Raw genomic sequence first — 22,065 nt, forward strand, 5'->3', positions numbered from 1 at the left:
TTTCCATTATTCACTTAAGTTGTGGTACTTTCATGCGCAATGAGCTGATGACTTACCAGCAAGATAAGAGTGTGTTTAATTCATTACTGTGAGGATGATATGATGGAAGAGCTTAAAAAGAGCCATGATTGGAAATGTAAGAAAAAATGTGTAAACAGCAGTGAGTTACAAAAGATGCAACAGGTTTCAGCATGCCATTTTTCTTCTCTATTTTTTTTTACCCTAGCACAGAGAGATGCTTATTTTCTTGAAGTTGTTTTGAATGAATTCATTATTCATTGAAGTAGGTAATAATGGGAAGCTTAAAATGAGGGCATAACAATCACACTGAAATTGATACCGATGCTGCACAGGGATTACTGAAGAATTTCTTGTTTTTCTCAGCCTTTGTCCTAAAATAGTTAGCGTTGATGGATTTTGGAAATGTCACAGCAGAAAGTTTCCCAGTGTGCCTTGTTGGTCCCTAAAGAGTGCAGTGCCACAAAGAAACTCCAAGCCAGAGCATGTTGTGGAATGAGCAGGTAGATGGCCTCTTGCCATCTCTGGTAACTCTGCTGGTGGATCCCCCTGGGGTGAAGGGAGGCTGGCAGCAGGATGGCATGGGATATCATGGAGGAGCTTCTGACATGTCCCACTGACTTTCAGGAGAATAGAGATTTGGTACAAATAGATATAACGGGGAGGTGAAATCTAAGATAGGCTAAAATCAATATGCAATCTCAGGAAGATGAGGATTAATGTACCATACTTAGATTAGATATGTTTAATTAGAAAACAACTTCAGCATTCAGTAGCAGATTTTAATTTTCTTATGATAAGATTAGTGATTTTGTACTACTGATGCCACCCAGAGACCTCTATTAATATTGCAAATCTCATTTTCACAGTAGTTCAATTATTATTTTGCTAACAGAATATCTTCAAAAAGTGATTCTGCACAGATGTTTAATTTTGTGCTTCTTATTTACCCAAAAGGACACCATGGTTTGAAGAGGCGTATGTGTACATCATGAACACTATTAATTTTTCTTGATATCTATGTTAATTTTCTAGTGAGATTGGAGGTCTCATCTTTCAATTTCACTATTTTCCATTAAAGATCACTTCTGAATTCATTTCTAAATATACCTCTTCCTCCCTTATTTGTCATTTTTCAAATTATTTTTTAGTTGCCATAACTCAATTTTGGTGGGCTGAACAGTGAAACTTAGGTTAGAGAAAACTTGACCGTTTCATTTACAAAGAACTGCAGAGCTGAGCAGCCTGTGGCTAGTTCACAGCAATGTACACCAGACAAGCCAGGGCCTGTTGAACAGACACTAATATTAAAGTAAAAATGAGGCACATTTCTGTACTTCCATTATTTGTATGATTATCTAACACCCTCCTGCCTAGCTTTGATTGTTAACCTCCTGTTAGAAGACTCCCTTGACTGTTCTATGAGCGGAGGGAACTACAGTGCATTTTTTGTTCCATGTGTTTATGAACCATGGCACACTTTGCTTCCTATTCAATCTAAGCTGCTAAAGAAAGAACCAAACCCTGAAAGATCCAGGGAAACCCACTGCAGTTCACAGCTTGTGAAAGAGCTGTAGGTTCCTCAAAATCTCTTGACTCTTTCCACATTTATCTTTTAATTTCATGGGAAAAGATCAATTTTCTTTTGGGAACATTTTTGAATTATAAGACTTGCAAATTTAGTACCACAAGGGCAGCTCTGAATGTGCCTCCTATCTTACTATGTTGGCCCATGAACTCGGGCAGATATTGATGGTATGACAGTAGCATACAATGCATTACTCTTCCATGGAAAGGCTTAGGTCTGAGAACTATGTGGAAAAGTAGATGTGCACATTCGCCTTTAAAAGAGGAGAAGATGGGGAGAAGATAGATTGAAGATGTGTCAGAATAATTTTTTTAAATATTAGGTGTGAGAAGAGAGGATTCAGAGAAGGACTGCATATTTAACTGTTGTACATGAGATATAGTTGGGGGAAGAGAAGGGAAAACTTGGGATTGGAGAGAACTAGGGAGGAGTGGGATTGCTGTAACTTGTCACCTGTGATCAGCACGCAGCATAGCTTGGTCATCTCAACAGGCAGCTTTTAATTAACTTATGCATTCTTTATTTGTTGTAGTATACAAAATATATAGCTGTGTTATTTTGGAAAGCATGTCATGTTGCATCTATATGAAAACAATTAAAAAATGAAATTATTACTTTATAATGGGTTTTCAATTGTAAGAAAATTATTTTATGGATGTTTAATAGATTTTTATACAATTCTTACTTTAAGGAGAATTCGTGAAAGAATGGAAAGAATTTCACCTGTGGGTTTTCAACTAGATTTTGATGTATGGGTAATTTTCTTCTGTGATGCAGTTGCATCAATTCTTTATAGTGTGACTTGAAGCAGTATTCTACCAATAAGCTTTGGTTTCCCACTTAAAAGGGCTTTGATTCTATTTTTGTTGTTATTTGCTTGCTTTCCTGTGCAAAAATATCACAGAGGTGTAGTTTTCTCCCATAAAAGTTTGCTCCTATGCGACACATGATGCTACTGTGGAAAACAAGGCATGGTTTTAGAGCTTTTGATGAAAAGAAAGTAATTCTTGCTGCCATCTGATCTTCCTGACCCTTATTCCCTCAAGCAAGAACGACGCTGAATGCAACAAAGAAAGGATAAAATAATTTATTGTTTGCAGGAGCAGAGGGGAACCAGATTTCAGTGAGATTTCCTAAATTCTCTTCTCGCTCCCTCACCTTGACTTGCCTTGCACTGCCTGACCTCTGCCCTCCCTGCTCCAAACCTGGAAATGATGTTGATCACCTCCTTGCTGTACCTTGAAGTTTTATTTTACTGTACTGAGACAACAGGACAAGCGGAAGAGAATTGCTTCTTGGTCTCCTTGGGAGACTTGTGCCATTAACTCGTGTCCTAAGGTTGTTCTTCCAGCTTTGGTGCATCCTCTGGCCTGGTTTTAAAGCTCTGAGTAAGTGAGCTTCTTAAAGACTTGCATCTCTATTTCTTTATCTATGTCCTACCCGATTTCTTGACTTTTTACAACTTTGGTATTGATCATTTCATACAGAAGGCATCACTGAATAGTTGAGGTTGCAAAATCAAGTATCCAAAAGTTAGGAAATGCCTGTTTTGGGCTTTCCTGTGCAGCCTTCTAAGGTGTAAGCATAAATAGATAAATACATATAGTATATATATGGTATATATATATAGCATATACAGCTATACAGGCCTATAATGTGTTAATGTGTATATATATTCTTTTCCCTGCTGAATCCTCCTAGGTTCTGTACACGGCATCTGTAGTGGTAGCTGGTGGCAGCTGTACATAGTTGTTTAATAAGTGGCCCTATCCCCTCCAATGACCTGATTTGATAACCTATCCAGCACAGATGGAAACAGCTACAAATTCTGCAGAACGTGTACAAACTGACATTACAGGCTGGTAATTTCCCAGATGCATACAGGCTGTCATTAAAAATGCAGAAGTTAGTTTTCTGACACCCAAGTGATTCTACTGTGTGGTTCCATCTGTTTTTTTTTTTTTTTTTTTTTTTTCCAAAAATATGGTGCTGCAGATTCTACACAGTATGTTCAGTGATTCTCTGCAATGGCTGAGAATGGCTGAGAATTTGGGCACAGAACAACGTTTTTCTCCTGGGCATGTAGGCATGGATGACCTACCTGTGCTAAAACTTCAATATTTAAATTAAGAACAAATCATCCAGAAACAGGAAGAAGACATGGATTGTTTCAATCCAGTCTTTTGCAAAAGTAAAAATATCCATGTGAGTTAAGAAGAAAGTTTATAATGGGGGTTGATAACCTGAACTGCAGCTGGGGATATCAGTTCCAAAAATGACAATGCTGTAGTATTCTCGGGGGGGTTGGTGTTGACTGTATTCCAAATAGCGTGACCATGTGCTCAGCCTTGGTCTTTTTATTGACTTTTTTGTAACTATAGTCCTTAAATAGATGGTTCAGCAGGTCATTGTGTCATATGCAAGTAGATTTCTTCTACTCTTGTATACATTCCATGTGACTTATTTGCAGAAGAATGTTTAAAAATAGCCTTTTGATATTGTGAAAATTAAGAGAAACTTCTGAGGGTTGTACTTCTTTGCAACTACACTTTCTTTAAAGAACCATTTATATTCTCAATATGTCTACATAAAAATAAGTGAATCTTACTATGTTTCCAGAACAAAGTTTGTCATTTCTGTGGTGATATTAATACACTATTGTGTCAAACTAGTGATATGGATGCAAGAATAATAGCAGTACAAATATATAAAGAGCTGGTGTTCTACTGGTTACTGAGTTGGTTATTTATGTGTGTTTAATTTTGAAAATAGGAAATGCAGATACAGCTTGTTGTTGATTTTCAGCAGCTTGCACTCTTTTCTGCCCTGTGTTTTATGTAGTAGTGCATTGGTCTGAGGAAGACAAGTTATAAAAATGCCTGATATATTTTATAAGTCTGTAGTGAAGATTATATGGCAAGGTGTTGGAAATATTCTATATTTCTTCAGAAGACCGTAGTGAGAACTCACAGCCCCACGATATCTGCAAATGGACCTGATGTACTGTAACTATGATATTTACAATAACAAATATATTTCTTCTTCGTTGTTTTAGAAATTGCCCCTTGGTTACACGTGTTCAGAGCAGAAGATGCTGTAGACTTCTCACAATTAACATTTGATCCAGGACAAAAAGAGCTTATTGCTGGAGCAAGGTGAGAAATGTATTTTCTTTTCATGTTGCATCAGATTTGATTTTATTATATGATAAGTAATACTGAGCCAAATTCTGATATCGAGTTTCTCTTGTATGACTCCCTTTCCACACTCACTCAGCTAAACACTGTTAGTTTATTTAACTTATTCCTGACCCAAGTTAAAAGATGGAATGCCTGCTGTTGAAGAGTGCACAGTGTCTTACTCTTTTATCCTTTTTAAGAGGGATATCCTGGGGTACTCTCAAACTTTGGATGCATACAGTAAAACAAGGCAGATATTGTATGACACTGTGGCAGAAGTTAGTATAACAAAAAACTTGTAATGATTTGACTACACAATATCGCTCTTCTTGCATGGATGATTCTAATAATTATTCAGTGCAGTGCCAATTACAATCTGCTGAAGACTGCAGAATTAGTGTTGAAGTCAGTGATAATCATCATTTCTACACAGTAAGAATGGTACTTTGCAAGCTGTGATAAATAATGATGCTGTTCTAGCTGTCAACATTGGAAGCACTGTCAGTCCTTATACACCATTTTTTTTTCTCTTAGCATCCAAACTATAGTAAAACATTTTCCTTGGCAAAAGATCTTAACCAACTGACTTAAATAATAAGTCTTCCTTTTGAGTATGTTTTACTGTACAAAATTTTTGAAGTTCTAGTCATGTAATTTTTTTGTTAGATTTAGCATTGGAGTATATTTGTTTCCCAATTTGTTTCCTATTTGAAAATGAGTTTGAACCAGACAGAGCAGTATAATGTACTGCAAGAAACTTTTGTCCCTGCAAGAGGTGAACCTTTCTGTGTGTCTAGCACACACATTGTACTATTCTTGAAGCACTTGCTATACGGTATAATGACATTCTGTGTTGTGGGGTCACAGATTCAGTTGATGAGCAAGCTATTGCTGGGGTGCTGCAGGCTCATAACTGCAAGAGTTGGTGTTACTGATTATGTACCTTTTACGTGGAGTCCTCCTGATTGTGTAGAGTGAATCCACTCCATGAGAATGTGATCTAGAGCTTCCGGCTCCTTTTCAGGAGTGATGCTTGCAGCCAGTTGTAGTCACAAATGGTTCCAAGGATGTTACAAATGTGAATTTTTTGCAAAATTTGAGAAGAGGAAATAAATTTCTGAGTGCGTGTGTATGTGTGTAACTTTATCTGTTGAGTGATGAGTTCCCAGAGTTTTTCCTTGAAGCATTGTTTGTATCTATGCTTCACTCTAAGTCATCTGAATAGAGCATTAACATTATTATATTTGTGCTAAGGCCTGTGGATAAATTTTAGTTCAAGTTTCTTCCTCATGTACTTTATCGGCTTTACATGTCCTAAAAGCAGTGAGAAATTTTCTGTCCTAAGCTGCAAATGTGCTCTAATAAAAGACAGTGAGAAGAATGCACTGTTAATTTCTCATTTCCTGTGCAATATCATTTGCAGAATCGTTTGTCTTGAGTTATTCCAAGAAATTATAAGTTTATTACCTTGTGTTCTTGTACTAGCACTTTTGTATTCAAAAACTAGTAACTACATCAAATGAAATTTCACTAAGATTAGGCCAATTAAAATTTCCTGTTTTAGTGGTGAAAATGATAGTCTGTAATCTTTTAATATGTTACCCAGTCATTCAGTAGTAGTGCAGCACGTGGCAAAGATACAAATAAAGTTGCATTAATATATTAGTTGATTTACATTGTCAAGAGAAGTACTCTCATTACAAATTATTTCTCAAGCATCCAAACAAAACTGAGGGGTCACGCTTATTCCCCTAGGCTTCCGCTTTAGTTGAGCTGATTAAGAATGATTTTCACAGCCCAGAGCTCTTCTATCTTCCACATTCTATAGCCTCCATAGAGGTTTATGACTTCTTTAATGTAATGAGCAAGATGGAGAGGATCCCAGCTGAGACACACACTGGATTCTCTTTGGAGGCTAAGCAAAAAAGGCAGATATGATCCTATGAGTCATTAAAAACTGTCTCCACTAGTGACAGAGAAAGATTGATACTATTGCACAAGATTCTTGAGAGAATTAAACTGTAATAGTGTATATAATTCTGCTTGTATATGCTTACAAGAGATGTAGGGAAGAGCTGCCAGAAGAAAACTGGAATCAGTGTTGGGAGAAAAGGCTGAGACTGTGCGCAGTGACTGCCTGTAAATCCATCAGTGGGTACATCTAGTGGAGGAAATAGCTGTATTAACTGTACAGTAGTGTTGGCAGTAAATCAAATTATTTGAAGTTGGCCATGGGTAATTTAGTCAAGAAACAATGAGTTTTGTCACATTTTACCAGCATGAACAGAAGAAAAATAGCTATTCTTGAGATAGAGATCTGTAAATATATGGAAGGAAGAGTATTTTCCATAGCAGGCAGTTAGCCGGATGGCTATTTGCAATCCTTTATTGCTAAAATTAGTCTTGCCTACTCATTTTGGGAAATAAAGGTGATCCTCTGGTTGTCTGTGAATGTTCTGCAGCTGTTTTGCAAAAAAACTTTATTTTTTTCTCCTGGACACAGCTATCTTCCCATTCTCAGGAGACTTCTCTGGCTGCCATTTTGTTTTGTGAAATGTCCAGTTCTCCTGCAGGTTTTGAGTTGATTAATTAGGAGTATCTTAGGCTCATTTCACTTTCCTTGCACCACCCATAGAGATCTCTGAAAACTATCTGAAGTGGACCAATGCTAGCTGACACTTCCATTTTAATCATCCCACCCACCCTAGCACTAGGATTTTCCTTGTGCTACGGTATTGCCTACAACTTGGAACAACTGCCCCATTTCCCCCATTCCTCCACCCCCATTCTAGAGAGAAATTATCAATCTGAGTAAAGGTTCTTTCTGGCTCAGTCTGGCTTATTTCTAGAGTGTGCACAGTTATGTTTCTCTGAATGCAATAGAATAAAGTAACTGCAGTCAATTTTTGTTAATCGCCTCTCAAGTTTCTCACAAATCTTGTACTTCAACTGTGGGAGGTGTCTTGACCTCCTAGGTCACACTTAAATGCTTTTCCTATCATGAAGTCCAACTTGTTTTAGTAGTGACTGCTTTAGTTTCTGAATATTGCTGTTCAGTAAATGTTCAATTATACCTTCTGTTTCAATGTTAAAAGAACACTAGCAGAGCTAGTGTTTAGTGTAGGCTTGCACTTGTCTGCATGTCAAAGAGTTGACAATCATTAACCCCCTTCCAGTGTAACATGTTTGCTTAATAACGTATTGAATCTGAAGCACAAATGTGTAGTACTTTTCTTTTAAAACCCTATAATTGTGTCTTCTGTCAACCTGCTGTGCAAACTGAGATATATGTGTGCTGTTGGCGAGGGTTTCAGAGGGAGAGGAGTGTCTTCTAAAATGATGGATGAATTAACCTGGATCTCAGTAACAACCTTCCATTGCTCTGATTGCTTGGGACCTTTTCCCACAACTTGCCTGTGTAGAAAATTTAATTTAGTTAGCTTTGAGAAATAGGAGGAATGGGGTTGGAGGAGGTGGAGACAGACGTGTAGAGATAGAGGGGAAGCTGTATTACCTGACATTGATGAAGCAGCCCAAAGCACGTGGTGAGGACAAGCAAAGATTAAACTTCAATTTCTGAAGCTAAATTAGGGGAAGAAGAATTATTTCTATTCTGGTTGCTAGGTTTTAAAATTAGCATGTGGAGAATATGACAGATTTTTCAGTATTATGTCAATTGGTCTAGATTTAGTGTAAAATGAACTGTTTCTTCTAATAGTTATGTGTTAAATTGGATGAGATTATACATTTAAGTGAAATGAAATAAAATAGTTTAACAAGAGACTCTGTGCACTTGTATGGATGCAAAACAACTGTTAGTACATTATAGGGTGGCTGTTGGCTTTTGATGTTGAGTTTTACGGGAGTATAGCTAAATTACCCTCTCTCTAAGCTTTGCCGCAGAAATTGTTCGTTACATCATGTATGACCTGACAGACAAAGTAAATGAGTTCTCTGAAAATCTGAAACATTCACAGGAACTCATTTGTTTTCTTCAAAAAACAAAACATATATCAAAACACTTTTTTTTTTTTTTTATAATTAAGTGGCATCAGCGCAGGATTACTTTTAGGACATTAGGTCATCACTGAGCTCAAGGAAATGAAAGGCCATTTGTTTATCTTATTCTGATAAATCCTAATAAAATATTCAGGTGTACATTTACCTGTGTGCTATTTAGTGGACCTACTTAATAATATAATAATATAATATTATCAAATATAATCAAATATGATAATTAATCCTATATTTTGGGAAGCTAGAAAGCATGGAGATCATGAAGTTCCCCACTTGCTTTCTTTTTTTTATACAGACTTTGCTCCATCTCCTGTGGTGTTTTTTTTTTGTTTCCCCCCTGGAAAGCTCAAATAAATGGGGGAAGACCTTCTCAGGGGGAGGATGCAGCAGTGTTGGAATTGTCTTGACAAATGGTGCATTGCCTTCTTTCTCCTTATTCCCTGACAACACAGTAAACACTTAACAATTCTAGTTATTATAAATCCTAAAGTGTTAAAATTCTTCCAGGCATCTAGTTAAACAGTTAACTAGAATCTGTTCTCAAACCCAATAGTTCAAAGGAGAAATCCTGCGGTTTGAAATAGTTGCATTTTCTTTCCATCTGTTCTTTTTTTGTTGTTAGTTTTTCTTTTTCCAAAATTGTTTTATTCAAACTGTACCAGGTTATACCAAAAGAAGGTTATTTGTTTAAAGTGAGAGTAAAGTAACCCTCTTCTTCCCAAGCATCTTCTGCTTAAAACTGTGGGCTTGTAAGAGCCTGACTGGAGGCTATTCATGAAGTGCACTATTAAAGTTTTTACAATTCAAATTTGGCTAGTTTTTGCTATACTTTAAATTCTTTTGTTTGCATATAAAAAATGGGTTCTAAAGCTATTATCCAACTTTTTTTTAATAGAATAACATATAAGTAGATTTCTTTTCTTTTTTTTTTTTTTTTTAAAGCAGAGCTTTTTAACAGCAGTGGCTTTCTCCTGTATGTTCTCCTTCAAGTTAATTAAACTTGCTTTGAGGTTTATCACTTGCTTGAGGTGGCTTATTGCCTCAGTCACTCCTTATCCTGCTGATGAAGGACTATAACAGTATGCCTTTTCACTTAATTAGATGTGTGTTTGGGAACGTTAATTTGAACCATTACTACTACTTGCGACAATAACAGAAAGGCAAATTAAGGGATTCATTAACAGTGGTTTACAGATCTCTAATAAAGGAATAAATAACTGTACAGGTTCACTTCTTACTGTTGTCTGCTCCCAGCAGGAGAATCTGAGTCTGTTGTTAATGAGATGCTTTGAGCATACTGGGAGAATATAGGCACCAGGAATTAGCTGCTGCATGCTTTGAACATCCATCTGGGTTTTATTGCTCATTTAACACTTTGTTCAGAGTAATCAATGTCTGTCCTTCCACTGATTGATTAGATCTAATTTAAGGTATGGTTTAATGTTAAATCTAAGAGAAATTTTCATCCTACTGAAAAAGGAGGGTCTTTTTCCCCTTGTCTCCCTTTTCTACCTTTGTAAATGGATTTTTAAATATTTTTGAAAGCTAATGCTTTGTCCTTCTGTTCATGTCTTTCTCCACTATGATACCTTTTCATCCAGGTCTGCTGATAACTTGATTGCAAAGTAAGACTAGTAAGACTAGACATTTCTCTAACCCTGCAAAAACTGTTTGTTTTCTTGTGCTGTTTCAATGTTTTGCCATTTTATTTACTGTACAAACATGATGCAGCATTAGAAGAGCTCTAGAGGTTGACCTAGGACAAGACAAAAGGAAATATGGCAGGTGTAAATGAAGATTTTTTTAGCAGAGACCATGTTATTTCAGTGTAAACCATCTTCAGAAATAGTATCAAAAGAAAGGTGTTCTGAAGATTCCTGTCTTTAATTGAAGTAATTGTCTTTATGTGTACATGCTTGATCTGTGCTAATTGTAGTACAACCCTTGCTATGGGATATACCAATTTGTGCCTTCCTTTCCTTCCCAGTTAGACTATATTCTCATGCCATTTATCTACTCCTTCTTTAATGGTCTTCAATCCAGCTGTTGTAGTTCAACCCTACTGACAGATTACTGACAGTGCTTTCTGACCTTGCCTCCTTCTGCGTACTTTTATGGCACTGGAATGAAGGGCAGGGAGCTGCTGCCTAAGAATCTGATACCATGATATAAAAGTCCTAGAAAGCAGCAGTGAGACTTTAAGATATTAAAGATTCAAATAGTGAAAGACCACAGAAAACATTCATGACTATTTATGTGGTAGGCTGCTGTATAGTGTATGTGGTATCATCCAAAACATAAAAATAGAAGGCATATACTTGAAGTGTTGCAACACAAGAGTATTAAAGACTTGATATACCATTATGACATACCTGATTAATGTTTTTGTTGAGGTGATATTTCAAACAAAACTAGTATGAGCTGAGTAAGCTCACAAAGTTGTATGTATTTAAAGAATAATAACCAGAAAAGCTGTGATCTAAAGGCATAAGAGATGCACAGGTGACAGATACACTGTGATCACTTCCAGCTTTGGGAGCCCAGGTGCTGTATGAAGGAAGCTTGAGCTGACAGAAGAAGACTGTAATATGTTTGACATGGCCTGAGGGGACTTCAGAAGGAAAGTGAGCTCCAGAGTTGCACTTGGTACCTTCCTCCTTTTTCTGGAGAAGCAGTTGGCATGAAATATCTAGAAGCGATGCCTGACTGTTATTGGTCCTCTGTGAGGCATGCTCTGTTGAGGCTGTGTGTAGAGTAACAGGGAGGTGTCTATTATAAGACTTGTTAATCCTGACAAGTAATCATCATAGAAATAAATCAGGTTTGTTAAGCTCCTTGTTGACTGGGTTGATTTAGTTTATAATACCATTTTTTCCTAATTTATGCCAATTCTCTTTGCAAAGCTGAGTGCCCACTGGTCAGTCTATGATAACCTCACCCTTCCTTTGTCCTTTTGAATATTGATAAAACTTAACTTTACTTTTCGTTATTGTGATTTTACTGTTGTCATTTAATATAGATTTCTTTTTATTTCTGAGATGTTATTCTTAACTCTTTCATGCTTTTTTTTTTTTTTCTATATGTTAATAAACCAAGTCAATTACCTACATGGTAAGTTTATGATATAGGTTATCTACTTTCCACTGATTGATTTAGTTCCAAATGCTACTTTTATTGCACTGAAGAACTGGAATTGGCTTTCACCCAAAGCTTCCCTTTTTCAATTATGAAATAATGACTTTTGACTTTTGCTTAATGTTTAATTTTGAGGGAGCTTATACTGTAGTCTTGATTATTTTTTATTCCTTCCAGTAAATTATGCTAAATTTTGTTCCTTCATGTGAAATAATTTCTTCAAATGTCCACAGGAAAGAATTTTTTGCTGTTTTATTTCCAGGAGATTTGGCCATATCTGTTTGGTCGTGCCTTGAGTTTCTGACTTGAGCTCTCAATTGCAGAGGAATATGGGTGCTTGTGTGGTTTTTTTTTTTTTTTTTTTTTATTTTGTTTTTGCTTTTTTCAAAAATTGAGCCTATAGTACATTCTCCTAAGGGTTGTGTGCCACCTTAATGTTCTTTTAATTTACATCTGTGCTTAATACAACAGTATTTATTGTTCAAATTTTATGCCTTGCTGTTTCACTGAAAGAGGAAAGTACTATGTTTCACAACCATTGTTAACACTTTTTACACTCCATAGTGGATGGGTTTTCAGTTGATTTTGACATGGACTTGGAACATGAAACATGTAGCAGATAAATTTTATCCTTTTACTTGAAGTCATGCAGGATGCATTCACTGCAATAAATTGAAGTACATGGGGACTAGTGACTGCTTTTTGTAGTGCTTCATTCAGGTTCCCACTGATGCCAGTTGATGTCTTTGTTATTGAGTTTAAGCAGCCTCATGATTAACCAATTCTGATTGGTAGCGCAACCAGGAAAGTTGTTCAGTACTGAGAATGTAAAGCAAGTTTGTCTGTTGAGGGTCTAAAGTAATGTAGGATCGCATATTTTCTTGCAGGTATGGGTTTTTTCTCATTATAGTGTCTTTGTCCTTGCAGATTTATGTAACATTTTCATTTTCTTCATTCATTAAATGCAAAATGGAAACAAATTTACCAATTACAGACAATGTAAAATCAGTTGAATTCCAACATGTGAAACTGTATTGGTCTTACTTTTATTACCACCATACTTGGACAAGAGACGGACCTGCATGCTAAAAGGTCTATAGCTATGCTTCAGAAATGTGCTTGAACAGTTTTATTTTACGTCTATTGTTGCCTTTGAAGTATATATGCTGCACAATGAATTGAAACAGATTAGAAAATAGCAATCCCAGGCATAAACTTAACATCTCTAAATAATCACTGTGACCTGTCTCATGAGAGGCCTAGTGATTGCATATAGCAAGAAAGCTAGCGTTGGCTTTTCCTTTGGGCTGACAAAGTTATTAGTACCATATTTTCAGTGTGGTTTTTTTTACTCTTACATTTATTTATTTAGATTTTTCTCAGATATAACCCTTTCTAATGAGTTCTCATATGTTAAACTGTTATATGTATAGCGATAAATATAGACTTAGTAATTTTACAGAGGTGGAGATGTTTTTGTAGGAATAGTTTTGATTGCAAACCAAGTGCTAATTTGCTAATTGTCCTCACTTTATTAATGTTGTAACATTTGCTCTGTGCTATCCATTTGCCCAATCTGCCTTCATGTTACAAGTTTTAATGCTTTTGCAATTTATTGCACTTTGATTTCCTTCTTTTTATTTTAACTGGTTTTACTAAACTGAAAAATGTAATAGGTTGTTGGCAGCCACATACAGTTGGAAAATGTGGAAATGTACAGTAATTAGCTCTGGCTCTTGATTCATTCACACGAACGTGGACATTTTATTCTTTCAAACACTTACTGGATCAATATTTGTAATTTTGCTGGGTGTATTACTGGGAGAAGTATTGTGCTCTACTGCATGGGGCATAAATGTCATTTTCTTAGGAACACAATGACTTTCAACCCTCCTTTTTCACTAGGACTGCATTTTTATTTATTTATTTATTTATTTTCCAATTTGGATTACTTTTTAATAAGTTGAAATGATGTCATATTGAAGCACCATAGAAGTTCATCATTATTAATACAATATTCCTCAATCATTGTTCTGTGATGCCACATCAGTTATAAAGATTCAGTAGTTACCTCAAGACGAAGTACCCATAGGAGCTGACATGACACTGTATGGAAGTACTGACCTGAAAAATAGAAGTGTGAGATGAGACTGTGCTCATATATCCTAGAACAGCGAATCCATTTATTTGTAGAGTGAGATGTGACTCTGATACCACTGAGTTAAGAAAACAATTTATACCTGCTGTGGATGCAGTTCAACTTCTCTGGAAGAAAAGAAGTTGTCCTTCTCCTGTAAATGAAAGAAAGATTTGCAACAGCGATGAAGCAGCAGGTTTCTTAGCTTTGATATCTAGTGAAAGAAGCACGATCAATAATGGTTGATGGAAGCAATTCCGTATATGCAATGAGGTATGAACCCATCTTAGTATATGCACGTTCCTTGTTAACTATATCTGAACAAGATAAAAATATAAAGGTAATTTTTGTCTTTACAGAGATAGTACAGATGGTTTAGAAAACTATATGCATCATTTCCTGACTTTCAATGGAAGTCTTTAAAGTTAATTTGCACTTGAGGAGGAAGCTCTCTATGTAAACACTGTACCCTTTTCTTTGTTTTCAAGTCTCTTTGTGACTCAAACACAGGCATTGTAGTAATATTTATATATATATATATATAAATATATATTTATATATAATATAATATATAATATATGTAAGTATTTTTTAAAGGGAGAGTTGATTTCCCTTGTTTGCTATACACACACAATTTAAGAAGACCATATGTGTATATGTGACCACATACGACTCAATACATAAATATAGATGCATGCAAACTGCCGGCAACAAACAGCTGACTGGGATAGCAGTTGTGTTTCACAGATATGTGATTTAATAAATAACATTTTTAATCGTTTAGGCGTAGGCTGCTTTTTCTAAGGCTCATTTAAAATACAGGTTCTCACTGTCTGTGCCCATTAGAAATATCTCATGCCTGTTTGGAAAGAATCAGAATTGTTATGTCCAAAAACATGTCCAGATTTCAATTTAAATTATACCTCTACCAATTTCAGAGTGTAATATTGCTGATCCTTTGCAATTGTTGCAAATATTTAAATTCAAAGTTTAAATTTAATTGTTGCTTTACTATCTATTTTTGTTCACTTTGTTCAAATGAATTTTTTGAAACCTGTTAAAATAATCTTACACATTTGTTGTGAATAAACAAAAATTAGTCATGTTTACATTTTCTATTTTCAAAAATTTATTTTTTTTAATTTTTTTTTCCTTAAAAGGATTATTCTATAGTCACTTTGGAAAAGGCAGAATGGCTCTAAATAGGATGAAAAATAAGATTTTGTGGTTTATGTAGAGATTTTGTTGTAATGGGTTCCTTTGCTTCAAACTGTACATATCTGTGGCTGAGCTAAGGTTCCTGTTTTGCTAAGAGAAATAGATCTAACCTACATGCTGTTTTATTCTTGTTTAGACAATCAATGCTGGTAATATGAATCTGCTGAAGAACTGCGTTTCATCCAGTTAATTCTAATGGAGGACTGGACTGTATGGTCCAGAAATCCATATGTGCAGTGTAAATATCCACTTCATATATAGTTTTCAAGCTGAAAATCAGTTATGGAAGAAATTGCCATAAATCTTTAGCCAAAGCGAAGTGTTTAGATGACAGTCCATCAAAGACTTAATAATCCTGAGTCCCAGTCTTGTTTTCATTTTTTCTTTCTTTTATATTCATTAATTATACCCTTTTTTAAATGCTAGTAACAATTTAATGAAATTTTTATCTATTTTTTTCTTTTATTTTTGAACTCTAGAAACTACCTCTTCAGGTTGCAACTCGAGGATCTCTCTCTAATACAGGTATGTTAAGTGTTTTCTTTGTCTTATATAGGTTAGGCGAATGTTTTAGAGCACATAATTGCGATATATTCATAAGCTTTTAGCCACAGACAAATATTCAGCTATTTTTGTCCTCTTTGCTGTATTATATAAGTCATTTAATCCATTTTAATTCTAGATTAGTGTTTGTCCCAGGCCATACAGACCTGATGTTGCTTTACTTTCTGCTGGGATTTTTGTTAGCAAGGATCTATTAAAAAAAAAAAAAAAAGGAAAATGGAAAAAAGAATTATTTCTCTTAGGAAAATATTCTAACTTTGGATTGTGGACTTTGTTAAAGGTTCTGTCTGCAGAATGTAGTATTATTAAGGATGAAATGTGTTTTTAAAATAATGATAAACTAAAAGCTTCTTTCATACTTACTGAAGAAAAATTTGGTAAATTAAACAGCAGATTTTCAATGAAGTAATATAATGTGAACAAAGATAATAGAATCCAAGTTTTGTATAAAAGGCAGCTATCTGCTGTTTAAAACTTGTTGGAGCTTGGAACTAGAAACTAAAAGCTTTTAAGAGGCATTTAGGTGTCAAAGCCAAGTGATAATTCCTGATCAGTTTATTTCTTTATGAAACTTCCATGCTGAATTTATCACATATTTGCTGTCTCATCTTCTCTCAATCTTCTGAGTGGTGTTCCTTGCTTTGGCTTAGTTGTTTTTTTATTTCACTGTTTAACCTAGCTTTCCTCTGTTAGGGTAAGTATCAATAGACTCAGGTCACTACAGTGGGAGAAATCTGTACTCTACAGAAGCGTGTAACTGCTTATTCAAACATCACTCCCATGGTGATTTCATACTAGGACAGAAACCCTGATGTTGATTTTCTGCTGGACTACTAAGTTTTTGTCGTCTGAATGTACAGAAGCCTGTTAATGCTGTAACATCATTGGTTTGCCTTTTCCTACAACAGTTTGGGATTACATTTCTAAAAAACAAAGTATGCCAGTATTTTTTCTTACTAGCATATTTTCTACCCCTATTCCACGTTTCTAAATTTTCTTCCTGTTTTTGTACTCTATCATTATGACTCTTCCATACTTGTCCTTCGCAAACCTCTTCATTTTCTTCCCCTATGCTTTCCATTTGGTCCTCTTAGGTGTTCTAGGGCTGTCCTACGTACAATATATCAGAAGATGTATTTCCTTGGATTCTTCCAGGCTGGGAAACGTGTCTGTTACGGCAGCTCTAAGTGAGCTGAGAGATATCTGAAGCCTTTGTTTTGGTGCAAGTAGAGCAGGAGTAATGTGTATTACATTTAGGTCATCCTGCAGTCCTCCAGGGAAAGTAGGAAGGTTGTCATTGATCATGCAGTAATAAAAGTAAGTCCCTTCAGCTACCTCCCTCCAGATCAGCACCGTGATTACCACTTCCACCATCAGTAGGGATTAATTGTAGGAAGTCCTACAATTCCAAGTATGATTCCACAACTAGCCATAGTATTTTTGGAGAAAGCTAAGATAGAGAGGCAATCTCAAAGTCTCACACTAGAAAGTGTGAAAGCTCTGTTAGTTAAAATAAGCATAACCTTCCATGGGAAAGTTCAGGATTCACCAGAATTTATCAACTATGAACTTGAAACTCACCTAAATCCAAAACTGTATTTACCAAATGATTCATAGAAGTTTACAAACATTTCATATACTCTAGAAAAGTACAAAATCCTAGTTTGTGAATGCTGTCATCCACAGGTGTCATAGGATTTGCCCAAAGAAGAACAGAAGTAAGCCTCAATTTCTGAAAGCTTAGGGTATACGTGTTCTCAGTCACTCGTAGTAAATAAATGTTTTAAAGTGGAACCTGAATCTTTTACATCTCTACAGAATGGCTATAGGATTAGAGGATGTTACCAAATTAATGACTAAAATATGCAGCATTTAAAGTTCCAAGTCTTTTAAACTTTAAACTCTGTTGTGGTTGAAAGAGGTAGGGAAACAATGAGAAATGGTTAAAATGATATGAAATCCTTGAGTAACACAATGATGGAATTTTGCAGGAGAAGTAAGGCATGCTGTGGTTTTATTCATTAAAATCTTATGGCTAGTAAGCATTTGTTTGCTGAATGATTGAACGCTTTGACACTTTATGAACTGACAGAGTTGTTCTTGCAGCATTTTTTCTTCACAAAGTTGTCTAATGCATAAAAACGGTTTAATTTTTCTGTTTATGTTGCTTATTTGATTACGATGCATGAAGAAGCCTTTCTGAAAACATGCAGATGTTTCACAGGCTAATTAGTTATTTTCACATCTGGAAGAAAAGGTGCATGGTGAAGTGCTAGTTGTACAGTATTTTCAGTGTAGAATAATAAAAATATGAAAGGTCTGGAAACAGTGTAACCTGTACACTTGTTTAATTATTTTAAAACATTGCTTGAACTTTATTCTCATTACTGTATGTATTGAAGGATGAGGAAAATTGCTGACTGTTCCTCATGTGCAGCAGGTGCTTCCAGCAAAAAAGTGAGGATCTTTGTTACAATTTGCATTTTTTTTTTTTCAGTTTTCAATTAAACTTCTCAAACTCTTTATTTTGTTTATATTTCTGCTTTGCTTAGTCTTGATTCATCTGTTTAATCTTTCTTATAGCATGTTTCAGGAAAGAAAGAGAATGCTTATAAATTAATCTTGATCATTGATACACTTCATTTATTTTTTTTTAATATAAATAAGTTTTCCCCATCTGTTACACTTAAGTAGCCACTGGAGTTTGTCATAATTGGCTTTCTGGGCTGTGAGGGCACATTGCTGGCTCATATCCAACTTCCCGTCCACCAGTACCCCCCAGTCCTTTTTAACAGGGCTGTGTTCTTTCTTTAAATCTCCCAGCTTGTACTGATAGTCATGGTTGCCCATAATCCAGGTGCAATACCTTGCACTTGGCTTTCTTGAACCTCATGTTGTTCTCCCAGGCCTAATGCTTAAGCCTGTCTGTCTCTCTGAATGGAATTCCATCCCTTGGGCTTGTTGGCCAGACCACACATCTCTGTGTCATCTGCAAAGTTGCTGAGGGTGCACTTGATCCCACATCTATGTTACTGATGAAGATGTTAAAAAGCATTAGTTCCAGTACTGACACCACTCACCACTGATCTCCAATCTGGATGATGAGCCGTTGACCACCACTCTCTTGGGTACGATCTCACAATCAGTTCTTTGTCTGTCGAACAGTCCACCCAAGTCCATCTATGTATGTCATCTTTACAATTTTCATTATATGTATCCTTGAAAGAGTTTTTTCAGGTAAGATATTATTTTGTAATTTTATCAGACATTGCATTTTTATCAGAAACAACTGTGTAATGGGAAATCTTTCTAAAAGTGAATGGAGTAGAATAATGAATCTGTGTTTATACAGTTGTGGGAGAAAAAAAAAAAAGCCAATATGTATCAAATATATAGAGATGCTGTTTTTTTTTTTTTTTTTTTTTGTTTTTTTTTTTTTAATTGGGTACCTGGGAAATAGTTTATGAATGATAGATAACCTTTTTAAAAAGACAAATAGATGTTTGAATTTTAAATTCTCATAATAGAAATGCAGAACAGAGTTCATTCATTGAAAGGTTTCTGTTTTCATTTCTTTAGTGAAAGTTAATCCCTTGTAAAAGTGAGAGTTAAAATGTTAATAGATTGCCTCAGACAGGATGTGTATCTAACACAAGATAACAAGCCATTGTTGCCCATTGTGGATGCATCAAAGATGTCATCCAACATGCCATGATTCTGTTTTCTGTACTTTATAGAAAAAGCCTGTTTGAGTAAGCAAGTTCAATACGATAGTGTCTATAACAAACTGGTATTTGATGTGTCTCAGCAATTTTCTCTGTGTGGGAGAATAAAGAAGAATACAAAGAGTGAAAGCCCTTTAAAGCTCTTGCTGGAGAAGCCTAGAAGTCAATTTGTTCAAAGCTGACTGTCAGAACAATGTGTGAATGGTGATTATGGATTAGGAAAGAAGCCCTCATCGGGCTACAGTTGTAGAATGACAAATATTTTATACATCTCGGTTCAGCATAGTAGCCATGTAGGCTTTCTTCTATTATTGAAAGCCTGAATCTATGTAGTTTTCATTTGAGGTTTTTTTTTTTTTTATCACCCACCTAAAGTAACAGTAAAAAATTGCCTAAAAACATTGCCTAAGGTGAAAGCTGAATTTTCTGAGAACTCTCACATATTTCTTAAAATACAAAATCAAAAGTCAAAATAGTAGTCCTACAGTAAATAACTCAGGAAGAAAAAAAAGTATTTTAGATTATGATATCTAGACAGTATCAGAATTAATAGTGGGACTTTGGCAATATGTAGAAGATGACTGTAACAAATGTAGTTTTTGAAGTTTTTTTTTAATCTTGGAAAAGAGTGATTCTAAATTCAAAGATTTTTGCACCTCCTTTCCTAATCCTCAAATAGTTTGCTAATACATCTGTAAAGTTTATTTTATGGATGAAGGAAAAATGTATGCTGATACAAGCTGGCTTATATAATCTTTTATAACAATTGTGGCATCTTTATATGGATGTGTCCTGTAAATACGTTAAGAATTTCATCTCACCTTTCACTTTAATATTCTAGCCGTGGAGGCTGTTACCACTTTGAAAATTACCCCCTTCCACTTGCTCCTGTAGTTATGTAACTCTCCTGAGATTTTCTCCTCATGTTGAGTCTGTACATTTTTCTGTTGAAAACACAGACACCTCTAAGTCCATTTTTAAAGGCAATTTTGGTCCCCAGTTTGTTGCAAAAGCACCAAATTCTTCATACAAGCTAAGAAGTTTTTTTTTTTTTTTTTGAGGCTTTCATTTAACTTTAAATATAAGAGCATAAAGCTGATTATATTTATTTATTTATTAACTGCTAATGAGACTTTCAGGTAAGTAAAGGCAAGATGGGATTTACAAATTGCCAGGAGTAAGAGTTGCTTTGGAGAATGGCTAATACAAAGGAGATGCTTACTGGTGTTTGCATGTTTCAAGTACGTCTGAAATACTTCCTACAAATGATATTTCAGCTTTATGTGTCATTAATGGCTGAATGGTAGGCTGAATACTGAGTTGAACTGTTGTATATGTTGAAAATATACATGAAAATTTTTAATACTTAATACTTCTAATACTTTTTAATTTTTTAGACAATCTATGATATTTTTATAAAAAGATAAAATATTTATGCCAGTTGTAGTATCAATTAGAAAATAACAATTGCTTGCATCATCCACCAAAACATTATTTACGCTTGGACTCTTCATATGTGCATCTGAGTCATGTGAATGAAAAATGGATAACCATAGCAGATAGGTTAGAATTACTTTTGGTGCTGGTAAGACTTCTGCAAAATTATTCCTGGAGGTCTTGAAAGCAAAAGAAACAGCTAGTATTCATAAAACTTTTTCATAGGGGACTGAGGTGAGCATTTCTTTATCTGTGGTATCATTAGTGTTCTCATTTTGTATTGTTGTCTACACACAGAACTGTATTTTTCTGATTAAACTTGCAACTTTATTGGAAGCTAAAGATGAATGCCATAATTTCACGTGTTCAATCTGTAACCCACTGACCTCTTCTACATGTAGTTTACAGGGGTTTCCTCAAACTAGATGAAATATGTTAGATTGCATGTATTCTTATCTTCTCTCAATAGTGTATCTGTGGGGAAATGAGCTACTAGCAGGCATTTCATTTCCTTTAGGGAATGATGTGTATTTCATTTCCTTTAGGGGGGGAAGCTGCTAAAATAGTGTTCATAGATACCCCTGCATGTTAACACATAAGATGGCAAATTTTCTAAATCTGTCTTTGGTTGCATTTGGGCATGTTCTCTTTCAATATTCATTGTGAATAGTCTTTCTATACATGGGATTTTTTGCCTACATTAGACTAGTTACGTATGTCTTTGGTTGTGTTTTTTTTCCCTTTGTGATGTTCTGCAGATCCCACCACAAAACTATACAGGGTGCATGTGAGGAAGACAGTTGATGTATGACTTCTCTTCTGCTCATCTCCGTTAATCATTTAAAATTGGCTTCTAAGTAGCATGGAGTTTTTTGTTTCCAGAACTTGTAATTTCATATGCCCTTCGCTACAGCTGAAATGTGTCATGTAAGTTTAGAATGAGTCCAAGTGAGGCAAAATATTGGCAAATTGGCAGGTCTTTGCAACTGCCTTGTCTTTATCTGTGCATGTGAGTATGAAGAAGAAAGCCAGGCAAAGGCTTTGTCA

The 22,065-nt window shown here is 35.3% G+C and overlaps 1 protein-coding gene across 3 annotated transcripts in view; it reads left to right on the forward strand.

Moving 5' to 3' along the window:
* The window catches only part of SEMA5A (semaphorin 5A), a 314,328-nt gene that overhangs the window by 112,543 nt on the left and 179,720 nt on the right, over positions 1–22,065 (forward strand). For all 3 annotated transcript variants that reach the window (XM_042869442.1, XM_042869444.1, XM_042869443.1), the window contains exons 4-5: positions 4,662–4,761; positions 15,772–15,817. In XM_042869442.1, coding sequence (XP_042725376.1) covers positions 4,662–4,761; positions 15,772–15,817 — 146 coding nt within the window. The remainder of the gene's footprint in view (positions 1–4,661; positions 4,762–15,771; positions 15,818–22,065) is intronic.

The sequence above is a fragment of the Lagopus leucura genome, unplaced genomic scaffold (assembly GCF_019238085.1).
Source record: "Lagopus leucura isolate 7727_CA_CO unplaced genomic scaffold, USGS_WTPT01 Super-Scaffold_100002, whole genome shotgun sequence".
NCBI classification, from domain to species: Eukaryota; Metazoa; Chordata; class Aves; order Galliformes; family Phasianidae; genus Lagopus; species Lagopus leucura.